General features: G+C 67.3%; 1 protein-coding gene across 6 annotated transcripts in view; it reads left to right on the top strand.

Moving 5' to 3' along the window:
• Cbfa2t3 (CBFA2/RUNX1 partner transcriptional co-repressor 3) overlaps positions 1 to 13,620 on the top strand; it is a 43,163-nt gene that overhangs the window by 19,609 nt on the left and 9,934 nt on the right. For 2 of the 6 annotated variants that reach the window (XM_077105804.1, XM_077105803.1), the window contains exons 2-5: positions 5,404 to 5,547; positions 7,909 to 7,986; positions 11,130 to 11,371; positions 11,458 to 11,547. In XM_077105804.1, coding sequence (XP_076961919.1) covers positions 5,427 to 5,547; positions 7,909 to 7,986; positions 11,130 to 11,371; positions 11,458 to 11,547 — 531 coding nt within the window. In that variant the 5' untranslated portion in view covers positions 5,404 to 5,426. Of the gene's footprint in view, positions 1 to 5,400; positions 5,548 to 7,908; positions 7,987 to 8,581; positions 8,881 to 8,909; positions 9,029 to 11,129; positions 11,372 to 11,457; positions 11,548 to 13,620 lie in introns of those variants that run through there. The other 4 variants (XM_077105802.1, XM_077105805.1, XM_076838683.2 and 1 more) reach the window with 4 other exon arrangements.

The following is a 13,620-nucleotide window of genomic DNA, read 5'->3' as shown; positions in this document are numbered from 1 at the left end:
TCGGCCCTGCGCCAGGTCACCTCCGGGAACAGTGCCGTGTGCATTCCATGCTCACAGACGTGGGTGCTGAGGCTGCCCACTCGGGGCTTCAGCAGCTGGGCACTGACCATCCCAGGATGGGGCACTGGCAGGATGAGACGCCTGGGCCTGGGGGTCGAGCAGATCTCCAGAGGCCTGTGGTCAGCCAGGAAAACATGGGTGGGGCTGTGGAGCACATCAGGACCCACAGAGTGGACTCCAGACCCAGGCCAGTGGGCCTGAGGCCAGGGTCCCTACCCGCGGTGCCTTGGCTTCCTCACCTGCCCAGGGTGGGGTTGAAACGCAGCCATGTGCACAGAGAGCTCGGGCCGAGGTGCGAGGTGGGGACTCTGGCCACGCTGGCGCCCACCATTGCTGTCCTCCTGCTCCGAGGCTCTGGTGAGCTCTGTCACAGGCAGCAGTAGGGCGCCAGGGCAGCCTTCCGGCTCGTGGCCCGCAGAGGCCACGGCAGGCCTGGGGGGAGCACAGCCAGTCCAACAGGCGCCCACAGAAACCAGAGGCCCCTCCCTGGAGGGTTCTGGGACCCCAGGCCAGGAGTACTGGGCTGTGGCCAGTTCCCAGCTGGGCAGGGCGGGCTGGGAACTGCGCCGACGGGGACAGTGATGGATGGAGTGGCTTGTTCCAGCGCATTCCATGCTCTTTCCCACCGGCGCTGCCGGGCCGAGGGAGCCCTTCCTCTGGCTGCTCAGTGACCTACACTGGGGACTGGATCAGCCGTCTGGGAGATGCAGCGTCCCTCGTGGGCCCTGGGAGTGGCCTCGGGCCCTGGGAATTTTCTGCAGGGTGGGAACGAGGCGGCGGAGCCTGCAGCTGGGGTCGGAGGGGGAGGAGTGCGCCCGGCAACCGCCAACCGCCGTCGTCCGTCTTGGTGGCTCCTGTGTGCCTGGGGTGGCCTTTGGGGTGGCCATGGCATTGGGGACCCCCACGCAGTTGCTCCCTAAGTCTGCCCAGTCCTGTGAGAGGCTCCTGGGGTCCAGGGTGGGGTGACAGTCCCTGGCGGGGTGGCTAGATGCCCGTCCACACTGGGAGGAGCATCCCGGTGCTGGGGAGAGCCAGAGACACCTGGGGGAGGGTGGACGGTGGAGGGCAGCGCCCACCCCTCTGACTCCCAGGCAGGGGCTATTTGCAGTGGACCTCTGGACTGGCAAGAAGAGGCAGCCAAGCTGGGCAGCCAGGACCAGGACGGGGCTCTCCCTTCTCACTAGCTGGGCAGGTCACAGCAGCTCTGGGCCTTGGTGTCCCCACCCATAAGATGGGGTGGGGCCATTTCTACCTCCGAGGGCTGCGGGCAACTCCAGGAGGGCAGGCTGGCACCGTGTGCTGGGCTCCTGGGGCCACGGGCCCTGCCTCCCACCCACCTGCCTCGGAGCCAGGACCCAGGGCCAGCCCAGGCGCCCCAGAGCCTCCTCCACCTGCCCAGCAGGACGAGCCAGTGCCGTTCTGACCCGGAGGGTCGGGACCTGAGCCGTCTGGAAGGGCAGGAGGAGCAGGACCAGGCTAGGTCACAGGCGTGGGGACGGGGTTGCTGTCAGGACTCAGCTGTCCCCTGCCCCGTCCCCTTGGCTTCGCCTGGCTGCACTGCACGGGCAGCCCTGCTGCTTCTGCTGGAGTGGCCACAGTGGCTCAGGCCAGGGCTGCACTTGGGTTCGAGTCCTGCCCCTCTGCCATGGCTGGGAACCTCAGCGAGACCCGTGGTCAGCGCTGTGTGCTGTTGGTTTTGCCATGATGTGCCGACCTCCCAGGGAAAGTCGACCTAGCGGCCACCGCCAGCTGCTCGGCCTCAGACCTCCACAGCCTCCCCCTGGAGCCGGCCTTCCAGGCCCAGATCAGGAGGGGGCAGGGGATCGTGGCTCCAGCCAGGTGGACGGGGTCCAGCTCAACTCGGCCCCTCGCAGGCTGGCTCTGGAAGTCGTGTCTGGGCCTCGGTCGGTTCCCCCGTGGCACGGGCCGTGACAGGGCCCTTGGGGAGGGTTGGGGGCCAGAGACCCAGGCCCTGCCCAGCTGAGGACACAGGGCGCACATGGAGGGGCTCTCGGGGAGAAGGCCAGCGACTCCAGGCACCTGGACCTTGCTGGGCTATGCTCCTGGGCACCCTGGTGGGAAGCTGCGGGCTTCCCTCCCCTGGCACCTGCAGTGGAGCCTCGGGCTAGTGTCCCTGCTCAGAAGTGGACAGAGGCTGCGTGCTGGCTACTGTCAGGCTGCAAGGTCATCTGAGCCCACTGTGGGTCTCGGGGGCAGGAGCAGCCCTGGGTGGACACAGGTTCAGTGGGCAGGGCAGGAACCTGGGCACGGGAAGGACAGGCCTCTGCCAGGGGCTCCACAGCCGGGGTGCAGGCCGGGGACCCTAACAGCCACTGAGCAAGCCAGGGATTGCTGTGGGTGCCACGCCCCTGGTGGACAGGGGTCTGTCCCCACCTCCTCGGCCCGCCCCCACCACCGTGAGGCAAGGAAGGGGCTCTGAGAGGCCCACGGGACCACCAGCCTGCCCAGAGCCAGTGTCCAGGGATCCTAACCCGAGGCTCGCTCTTAGCCCAGCCCCTGACCACCGCTCCGTCCCGCCTACACCCCTCTGTCCCCTCAGACCTGAGGCTGGGGATCCCCAGAGAAGCGCTTGTCTCCAGAGGCCCTCCTGGGGGCTGCCAGGGGGGAGGTCCATCCCAAGCCTCCGTCCAGGGCCGCTGCCAGGGGAGGCCCCAAGCAAGAGTGTGCTGTGTGAGGTGGTGCTGCGTGGGCCCCGTTCCACCAGAACTGACCAGGAGGGCCGGGAGCTGGGGGCAGCCTCTCCAGGGAGCGGAGCCTGAGCTCAGCCCCAGGAGGCTCCTGGTGGGCAGGCCAGGGCCGTGGCAGGCGAAGCCCCCCGCACTGGAGGCTGGCTGGGCCTGAACAGGAGGGGTCGGGAGCTCCCTGCAGCTGCCGCTCAGCCCACCCCTTCCCTCCTCCACACGCCGTCCAGCGGGCTGGAAGGGGTGAGGGTCAGAGCAGGGCCACAGGGGCTCGCCATCTACTGCCCTGTCCACTGGGTGCCGGACATGGCCCTCACGGCCTCTGCTCCCCAGATGCCTGCAGGGAGGTCTGTCACCTCCCACAGACCGGGCAGCAGGCTGGAGGCAGGCCACAGAGCAGGGACGTCAGGCTCGCGTCCCGTCCACTGTACACAGCTGTCCCCGTGACCACAACTCCGGGCAGGTGGGACCTGGGAGGTTGGCCATGGACCTCCTGTCCCCCACACCTCAAGTCCACCTCTGGATTCAATGCCAGAGGACCCCCTCTTTGCAGGCCCTTGAACCCTAAAGAGGAGGCATTTTGGAGACGACCAGGTGAAACCTGAAGGACTCCCAACACCCGTCTGTCTGTGCGGCCTCGGGCAGGGCACTAGACCGCTCTGAGCCTGGCCCTCCCTGTGAAACGGGTCCTCATGAGAACAAGGTGGAGGGAAGGCCGGGACAGCCCACCCGGCTGCCCCCCTCTTCTGCCCAAGGTGACCTTAACCCCCACCGCTCACAGGCACAGTTTCAGTGTCTGGAACACTGCGGGCACACGGGCGCGGTCGGGACACCAAGTGACATTAGGTGGCGATTTTCTGTGACGTGGTGCTTGGGCCCCCAGCACCACGGTCTCCTGGGCAGTCTGTCTGCTGGCAGCACAGCTGTTACCCGAAGCCAGGTCCAGCCCCCGGTGGGCCCCTGCTTCCTGCCCAGCCTCGGTCTCTCTGATGCTTCTGAGTTGTTCAGTTCTCAAGGCTCAAGTGTAGCCACCTCCGAGGAAGGACTTCGCAAACTCCAGACGGCAGTGTCCCCAGTGGCCCAGGCCTGTGGCCCAGGCCAGCCTGGCATTTGAAGTGCTTGGCCCAGGCCCTACCCATCGCCTGCTGGCCAAGGGCGACCTGGCCGGGGACGGCTGGGAGGACGGCCTGCTCCTCTCGGCGGCCAGCCACGTTCGCCTTCTTTGGTTGTCACCAGGGACTGGCTGCCGGCCCGGCAGCCAGGATGGTGTTGATGGGTCCCCACAGCTGCGGCCACACGTGTGCCCAGCCATCAGCCTGGGACAGGCAGGCGTGGGGGAGGGGAGCCTCCCAGCAGGAGGGAGGCCAGAGGCTGCAGCTGAGGGACAGCAGGTGCCGGGCGGCCTGGGTGGCCGCTGTTCACCGGCTGCTCCCACCCTGGCCTCTCCACGGGACCTGGCCAGCTGTGGGGCTCTGGGAATGTCCCCAGTGTCTCTACAGAGGGGAGGGGTGGCGAGGTGAGGTCTGTGTGGTGCTGGGCACTCAGTGGTGGTAATGTCATTAAATAGTCACCGTCCACAGAGACGGCTGGTTCAGGCCCCACACTTCCCTGTGTCCCTGGTGCCTGGGGTGGAGATGAGGTGTGCCAAGGGATGACGGTCACAGGACAATGCGGCAGGCCTGGGCCCTCAGCTGGCCCACCCCGTCCCCGGCCTGCGGCCTCCAGTTAAGAGGTGCGTTGCAGAGAGAGGACACCCACCTTGCTGGCCCGGGGAGCCAGGCCACTGGTGCCTGAGCTGCAGTTCTAGGCCTCTCCCCCCTGACCAGCTGCTGGCCTTGCCAAGGTACAGGGGCTTGGAGCTCATGCCCATCTGCCAGGCTCAGCCTGGCCTTCTTGGCCCCAATGCCAGGTGCTGTCCCTTTAGCATCCTGCTCTGGGGCACATCAGAGGGTCAGGGCCACCTAGCCACTGGTCCACCCTGGCCTTCATCTTTCTGCCCTCTCCCCATGTACTATCCTGAGCAGAGCTTGTGGGACCTCAGGGAGCCCCATGTCCCCTGGGGACCCGTCACGCTCAGGCTGACCAGTCAAGCCCAGGCGCTGCAGCCCCTGGCCTGTGCCATGGTACATTTCAGGGTTGGGCCCAGGGCATCCTGGGATCGAAGCATCCTCCCTTCAGGCTGGAGCACCTCCCCCACACTCCCCGGAAGGCCCCGGAACCTTCCAGCAGCCTCACTGGGGCTTGTTGGGAATGCAGATTCCCAGGCCCTGGCCACGGATGGGGCTGGGGTGGGAGGCTGGCGTCCGTCTGGACACAGATGCAGGGGATGCAGGTGGAGGCCACACTTGGCCCTGCCTTCATGGGGGGCACTGACTCCGGGGTCTGCAGAAACGAGGCGGGGGACAGGCAGCTGGCCCTGCCCCGTGTGGCTGGCCTGCCCCAGCTGGTTGATCCAAGCCCACCCTCCGGCCAACCCAGTGTCTAGGGTGGACCTTGGCCTCCTGTGAGGGCAGCTGAGCTCTGCAGAGTGAGTGGAGCCAGGGACCTAGGGTGCTCGGCCCAGCCCAGCCTCGAGGGGCCTGGACGGGACACTCCTGCCCAGCCTGACTTGGCTTCTCTTTCTCCCCTTGCTGCCCAGTAGACAGGAAGGAGAAGGCCGCAGCGATGCCCGACTCCCCTGCGGAGGTGAAGAGCCAACCTCGGTCCACACCCCCCAGCATGCCGCCCCCGCCACCCGCTGCTTCTCAGGCTGCCACCCGGCCCCCCTCCTGCACGCCTCACACGTGTGAGTAACCCTAGCCTCCACCTCTCCCACCGCCAGGGAGGGGTGGGGGCAGCGGCGTTTGACATTCTGTGCTGGGCCCTGAGCAGAGGCCCGTGGTGGGGACCTTGAGGTCCCTGGTTGGGCACCTAAGCTTTGGAGGCTCCAGTCTATCCTGTGTGACTTTGGGAACTTACTTGACCTCTCTGGCCTGGTTCCTACCTGTAGAACGGAGCAGCCACACACCCTGCCTCTGGGGCCTTGTGAGGGTACAGTGGGCTAGCAGGTACACTCCCAGAACACAGCTGGGCCAGGTGACCGCTGGACATGCCCAGGACAGGCCTCTCCAGGACCCGGAGCTCAGAGGAGGACATGGATGTCTCCAGGGTCACACAGCAGGCTGCCTGGGCACCAGCCCCACAGGGCGTGAGGGGTGGCAAAGAGCAGGAGTCCCAGGGCCTCGAACAGCAGGCGGGGCAGGAGCAGAGCTGCCCAGCAGGGGTCTCAAGCTCACGGCCACGCTGGGCAGCTGGCGGGGGCTGGGCAGGAGCCAGGCTCTGTCCAAGGCCACTGCAGCCCCTTCCAGAGTTGAGACGCACAGATGCTGGGTCCTGCCGGGTGGAAGGAGGGAGACCCCAGGCTTGGACCCACGCGGGGGGGTTTGCGGGGGCTCAAACGACTCTGTGGGTGAAGAGACCCCACCCCCCCCTCCCGGGCATTCAGCCGCCAGAGGGCATCGTGGGCGTGCCCAGCTCCAACTGAGCCCTTCCCGAGGAGCCTCAGCCTGGCCCTCCCTGCGCTGGCCCCCAGGCCCTCCAGGAGGAGGCAGGTCCTCAGTCTGGTGGCCCCGGCCCCCACAGGCCGGGGACAAGAGCTTCCTCCTCAGTGGCCTTCCTCTGCCAGGGCCGAGGCCTGGGCTGCTCTGGCCCCTTGCTCCCTGGACCTGCCTCTGGGCCTTGGGCAAACTCCTGGAGATGGACGTGAGCCCGAGGCGCAGGACGGGAGCTCTGGGCCTGTCTGGCTTGCTGGTGAAGGCGGGGACAGCCGGCTCCCAGGGTGGCCTCCTGGGGACATGGGGACGTGCCAGTACAGGGTGGGGGCGTCATGGCCCACCACGCTATCCCTTCGACTGTCTCAGAAGGGCCCAGCTCCCTTGCCTTCAGGGTCCTGGGGGTCACCCTCCCTCTTCCGGAACAGTCTTTGTCCACTGAAGGGCCTCCGAGGTCTTCCTCAGGTGGAGAGGGGAGACGGGGGCCTTGTGCTGCCCTGAGGACAGGAGGTGGCTCTGGGTGGCCCCTAAGCCACAGGCCATGTGACCAGTGAGGCACTGGACCCAGCAGGAGGGAGAAGCAGCGGTGGCAGCGCAGTCCTGGCCCCAGGCTCCGCCTCCCGGCCTGCCCTCCCTGGGACCAGAAGGCCCTGTCCAAAAGCAGGCAGGTGTCCTGGCGGGACCACACTCGGGACCCGTGGGACCCTCAGGTTCCTTCGGAGGCCTGTGAACAGAGGTGAGGTGGCAGGTGAGGGGGGCTCAGTGCCCTGCCCTTGGTGCCAGGCCGGCTGGGGCCCCACCCGTGAGCAGGACCATACAGCGGCTGCCTTCTCTGCCGGCATTCGCCCCCGGCTGGCGGGAGCATCCCTCCAAGGCTCAGGATGGCACGGTGACTCCGATCTGTCCCCAACCCATGTGACTCCCTGACAGCCGGAGGTTAGCTGTGCCCACGCACCTGGCCGGCCAGCCCTGGCGAGACCTCTGCAGCCAGCCAGTTTCAAGAGCCGCGAGACTGACCTTGGGCTCCACCTTGAGGGCTGTGGCTTTCCTGGGCACAAGTTGGCCTTGGAGTCAGAGCCACAGTGTGGCTGGGAGGTGGCAGGAGGCTGGAGGCCTGGGAAGGCCTCCCCAGGACAGGAGCCCCTGAGTGGGTCCCACTCCGCCTGTCCACGCGCCCTGGCTGGGCTCCTCCTGCTCTCGGGGCTCCCACTGGTCTCCCTGAAGCCCTGCCCGCTCACTGCCCATGGACAGTCACATGTGCCCTTTCGTTGGATGCCCAGCCTGCAGGCTGCTCTAGCCCCAGGTCCGTCTTCCAGACTCTATCCCTGACCCTGTCACTGCCACACTCCTGGGCCCAGGTGCCTCGAGGACGGTGCAGTGGTGTCTTCAGACTCCTTCGAGGAAGAGGGGTTTTTAAGAGTGAGGGTCCTAGTAGACTCCTGGAGGGTCCTGCCAGAGTGCCTTCGAGGCCACCCAGCCAACCCGGGTTCTGCACAGGAGCCCAAGGGTGTGCACCAGCCTGGCCATGGCAGAGTCCAGGCCCCACAGTGCTGCCGGCAGGCGGGGGCCGGATGAGCGCCCCTCCTGACTGCGTGTTCTTCTTATTTTGCTTACAGATGGAGAGGACGGACCTGCGACGTCACTGCCCCACGGCCGTTTTCATGGCTGCTTAAAGTGGTCTATGGTCTGCCTCTGTGAGTAAAATAACGAGACCCGCGGGCCTCCAGGAGGCCTTCGCCCTGCACAAAGCCGGCCCGGGGAGGCCCCCTCGAGCCACCCGCTGCAACCTTAGAGAGGAGAGGGCAGGGCAGACGGGGGCCTGAGTCCCGCGGTCACTGCTGTGCAGGAGCTGTGGCACCGCAGCAGGGGCACGGCCCCCGTGGGCCTCTTTCCCTGACAGCAGAGTAGCACTGGGAGGCACAGGGTGACCCATGTCCATAGTGAGTCCAGCTGAGCCGCCTCCAGCTCCCACCCCGACGCAGGGCCGCCTCGGCAGGGAGGCCACTGTGCCCGGCCCCTGACCAGGGGCTGAGGGCCTGGCGAGCCGTGCCTCAGGCTTGGTGGTCGCTCATGGATGACTCCAAGCGCTGGCCACACGGCCTCCGGGTGCTGGGACCCAGAGCGCTGTCCCACAGGTGCTGCAGCCCCTCTGCGGGTGCGCTGGCGCCTGGGTGGTGAGGAAGACTGAGATGGGCACTGCGGCTGCCCGTGGTCCTGGTCCAGCAGTCACCGTGCTGCGCTTGGCTCTGTCTGCCCTCGTGGCCAGGGTTCTGCTGTGGACGGGGATGGCGCTCCCAGCCGCAGGGCGGCAGGAGGCTCTTGGTGGGGTTCCTCCGTCCCAGCCTGACCCTGCGGCAGCCAGGAGGCGGCGGGAGCCGTGGGGGTGCCAGCATGTGCCCCCAAACCTCAGCCGGGGACACGTGTGCGGTCTAACTTAGTAACACACCTGTCGCGGGACAGCAGCACTTGTGCCGGGCTATTTTCGGCGTCTCTTTAGCAAGCTGCCGAGACGGCCTCACAGCCGCGGGAGGGAGGACGGACGGACAGGGAGGCGAGCAGGCCGGGGACCAGGCGCCCAGGCAAGGCTGGTAAGCAGGCCTGGGGGAGGCCAGGCCAGGCCAGTGCTGCAGGCCGGGCCGGCAGCTTGGACAGTGGCATGTCTCAGAAGCCGCCAGAAGCCCCAGAGACCTGGCACCCGCACATCAGCCGCCAGAAGCAAGCCCACTGTGACGGGAGGTCCGTGGAGACAGGGCGTCCCCTGCGTGGCTGGGTGGCAGCAGGGCTGTCCTCAGTCCTGACCAGGCTGTGTGTGTCGACATCTGCCAGGGGTCGGCCGCTGGGCAGCAAGGTCCTGGATGAGGCCCGGGAGGTTGGGGACCCAGGGCTGAGGGAGCCGGATCTGGTGGCCGTTGACCACCGGGGGTAAGAGGGAGGCTCTGTCACTTGGCCCCTCGCCTGTCCGTTGCTGTGTGGCACTGGCGCACAGCTGGCCAGTCCTTCCTGAGCCCGGAGGGGCTCTGAGGTCCTTCGACAGCGTTCCCACGGACGTGCTCAGAGCTGGGTTCAGAAGGACCCAGAGCCTGGGCAGCAGCATGCTGGACGGGTGCCGCCGTGAGGAGAGTGGGCGCATGTGCATCCCGTTCCCCTGCCTGCAAGTGGTCTTCAAGACCCTGCCGTGTGGGGCACAGTGGTCAGCAAGCAGCCTGCTCAATCCCAGCAGAGACAGCGGGCAGGGAGGGCAGCTGGCCCCGCAGCAGTCGGGCCGCCCGGTGCTCTGCCCTGGAGCTCCACGGGAGAACCTGGGGCCAGTGCAGATGGAGGACTGAGCCAGGCCCAGGCTGACCGGCACCCACACCCGGACTTTGCTCCAGGCAGGCTTGCCCTCGTGGCATGGGGCCTCCAAGGTCCTCCCGAGGGGACAGCCACACTGACTGTGGCCTGGCTGGGGAGCATCCTGCCGAGGTCCCCGCTGCCTTGTGTCCATCCAGCCCTCTGGAACGTGGGGCCTGGGTGGGCTGGGAGGCAGCGGGGCCACTGCAGGCCCCCACCTGGGTGGAAGCATGTTTGCCTCGTCCAGGGTCCTCTGCAGTGGGGCGTCCAGCGGTTTCTGGGCAAGTCTGACCCAGTGGCCAGACAACAGGTCAGCAGAAGCGGCCTGTGTGGGCCCGGGAGCCCATGGGAGCAGGCTGCAGCCCCAGGATGGCCACTTGGGGTTGCGTCTGGGCAGGGCGGAGGTGGGCGGAGGGGGCGGAGAGGGGACTGGATCTGACAAGGGCCGCTGCAGGGGAACCGAGACCAAGAACAGAGGCAGGCCCTGCCTTCTAGCCGACAGAATGGCAGGGGTCAGGAGAGGTCACCAGAGCCCAGGTCAGGACGGCAGGGCAGGTGCCTCTTCTAGGGGGACACACCAAGGCCCCACACCCACACAAGCAGACTCAAGTGTCCAGGTGGCTTGGCACTGCCCCAGCTGAGCCCTGGGTCCCCGTCCTGAGGGGGCCTCCTGCTCCCCGTCCACCTGCCGCCCTATCAGGCCTTGGCCCAGGTGGCAGGCGAGGGCCGAGCCTCAGGGGAACTGGGCCTGAGGGAGCAGGTGACCCTGAGCACAGCCCAGCACAGGCTTCCTGCAGCCCAGCCACCTGGGGGGCCCGGGTGGGGCAGGGGCCCTCGGGAGGCCCAGGAGAGCCAGCAGCAGGGGTGTGGCTGGTGCACGCACCTGGGTCCACGTGGCCTCGACCCCCCGGGACTCAGTGCAGCAGCCCCGGTGTCACCAGAGCCCTAGGACATCGACTGATGGCAAGGCCACAGGCAGTCTTGTCTCAGTGGCCAGTGGTACTGGCCCCACACCACGAGCCTCTGTGTGGCCAGCCAGGGGCCTATGTACATATCCTCTGGGGGCCCTGTCCTGTTCTCGGCCACCCTGGGGGGACAGTGCTGCCAGGGCTGATTCCTACTAGTTAAGGCTACAAACTAGTTTCCAGACCCAATTGGTCACTTACCAATGGGCGACGGCCTTGTTCAGGCAGGGCACCTGAGAAGCAACTGTGGGGACACGGCATGGGCTGTGGTGGTGAGAGTGGGCTGTGGCAGGTCCTTCTGGCTCCTGGAGGCCCTCCGCCCCTGGGCAAGGAGCGAGCCAGTGACCGCAGGGTGCCATGGGCACGCATCCCTACTGGCTGAAGGGCCTGGCCCCACGACCACCGTGCACACCTGTAAAGGGGTGCGAGCAGCCCGCAGGTGGCCGTGAGGCCGGACACCTTGTGCCAGGGCTCTGCTGCCGTCGCCATCCTCGTCACCACTGCCATGCATCACAGCCTGGCCTCACCCCTTCTCCCCACAGTGATGAACGGCAGTAGCCACTCGCCCACGGCCATCCACGGCAGCCCGTCAACGCCCAACGGCTTCAGCAATGGCCCGGCCACCTCGTCCACGGCCTCCCTGTCCACGCAGCACCTGCCCCCGGCCTGCGGGGCCCGGCAGCTCAGCAAGCTCAAGCGGTTCCTCACCACCTTGCAGCAGTTTGGCAGCGACATCTCCCCGGAGATCGGGGACCGCGTGCGCACACTGGTGCTGGGGCTGGTGGTGAGTGTCCCCGGGGCTGCCCCTCGCTGTGCGTGGCTGACGGCGGCTCAGGGCGGCCGTGCTCAGAGAGGTGGCGTCCCCCACAGAACTCGACGCTGACCATCGAGGAGTTCCACGCCAAGCTCCAGGAGGCCACTAACTTCCCCCTGCGGCCCTTCGTCATCCCCTTCCTGAAGGTGAGGCCACCTGCCACCCGCTGCCCAGCCCACAGGCCCAGGCCGGCCCTCCAGCCCCGTCCCGGCCTGGTTCTCGGCCACCCCGGGGGACAGAGCTGCCAGGGCTGATTCCTGCGAGTTAAGCCTGCAAACTAGTTTCCAGACCCAACTGGTCACTTACCAAACTAGCCCTCGGAGACAGAGCTCCCGCTTGGGCCAGTCCCCAGCCCAGCACCTGGCCGCCATCAGCTGTGGCTGGAGAGCCTGGAGATGTACAGCAGGAAAGGCCCTGAAAGTCCCAGCATGGGGTGTCCCCATGGGAGGGGCCAGTGGGCAGCAGGGGCAGAGTCCTCCAGGCGGCAAGAACAGAAGGGGCAAAGGCCCTGGAGCAGGGCCAGTGTCCAGGTACAGGGTGAGTGGGACCTGGAGAGATCAGGGAAGCAGTAACGTGTGGCTGGGCAGCTGGGCAGCTGGAGAGCTATCAGAGAAGGACAGAAGGCCAGCACCGGGGCCTGACCACAGGCGCGGGGGCAGCTTGGGCCCCAGCCCCGCCCCATGGAGTCACAAGGTGCTAGTTGTAAAAGGTGCTGGTGGTCCATGTGCACCAGGATGAGGACAGCAGGCTGGGGACTGGGACCAGGGGTCACTGCGGCCCCGGCGGGTCAGTGCTTCCCGGAGGCTCCCCCGTGTGGCCCCGCAGCCCTTCCTGCCGAGCCCCGTGATCAGCAGTCCTCGGCACCTCTCTGGACAAGCTGCCTGGCCCCACCGTGGCCACCTGGGCCCCTCGCTCTGCCCTCAGCTTCTGTGGCGAGAAAGGCACCCCCAGACCTGGGAGCAGGAGGGACACCCCTCCCTGTGCACGTGCGGCCTGGCCGGGCAGCAGTGCTGGGGACTCTGCTTCCCTGAGGCGGGGGTGACCTCCAGCTCGTCACAGACGCCCACACCCCTGAGAGGGGGACACACCTCCCCCACTGCTCCCCGTGAGGGAGGACGACCGAGGCCCGAGGCCCCCAGGACAGGGAGCCACACTCGAGCCTGGCCTGTCCAGCCCTCGTCCCCACAGCCACCACGGGGCTTCTCTGGCAGCCCCTGTTCTCCAGGGACACCCGTCACACCCACGTCCACTCCCTCCCTAGCGCCCACACCCTGCTGGGCGGGAGCAGCTGCTGGCCCCAGAGCCCGGCCCATCTGGCCATCACTGGGATCCCTGGACCCCTCCTGTCCCGACTGCTCACTCCACCGTCCCCTGTGGGACGTCAGGTCCAACCTTGGTGGCCCAGGCCCCATGGTGTCCCTGCCCTGTTTACCCTGGGTGCAGGGCAGAGCGTCCGGCGTCCTCACTACCCACCAGGCACGCAGCCTGCCCCCAGCCCAGTCAGTGCCAGCGTCCACCCAGCCACGCCAGCATGGCACCCAGCAGGTGCGGGCAGCACTGGCCCAGCACTGCCCCCTGGAGGGACCCTTGGCCTCAGTTTCCCCTCTGCACACAGGGCTCTCGGTGTCGTGAGAGCCAGGCAGGCCCTCCTCGTGGCCACCCAGGTCCCTGCCACCAACTGTCCCGAAGCACCCCCAACCCCAGGGAGCTCCTGGGGAGGCCGGAGCCTCCAGGGCCTGCTGACCAGGCTCAGCAGAGCCCTGACCCGTGGTCCCCCTTGGGAGCAGCCCTTGTCCCCACAGCTTGTGACCAGAGCTCGGTGGGAGTCCGGCCTGCTGAGGCTGGACCTGGAACCCAGCTGCCCCTCAGGTTGGGCTCTGTCTGAAGTGGGCGGTGAGCAGCTGCAGAGCCTTTCTCAACTCTCACGGCCCCACAGTCCTGCCCAGTGGTGCTCATGCTGCCCTGGGAGGCACCCGTCTGGGTCCTGCCTGGAGCCACGGGCTCCTTTGGGTGATAGGAAGGACGAAGCTGATTGACCAGGGCTCTCAGGAAACTGACACATGGGGAGTTGTGCAGCCATGGTTTGCAGGTGAGGCAGAAACCAGAGAGGTTGAGTGACTACCCAAGACCACACAGCCCCTCGGTGGCTGAGCCGGGGGGCCGTCCTCAGAGCACACCCTCAGTCCGGCGAGCCTGAGAGGCGGCTCTCAGCAGAGCCA

Source organism: Callospermophilus lateralis, chromosome 18 (assembly GCF_048772815.1).
Source record: "Callospermophilus lateralis isolate mCalLat2 chromosome 18, mCalLat2.hap1, whole genome shotgun sequence".
NCBI classification, from domain to species: Eukaryota; Metazoa; Chordata; class Mammalia; order Rodentia; family Sciuridae; genus Callospermophilus; species Callospermophilus lateralis.
The sequence above is the reverse complement of the archived record's forward strand: the minus strand, read 5'-3'. Positions and strand labels throughout refer to the sequence as shown.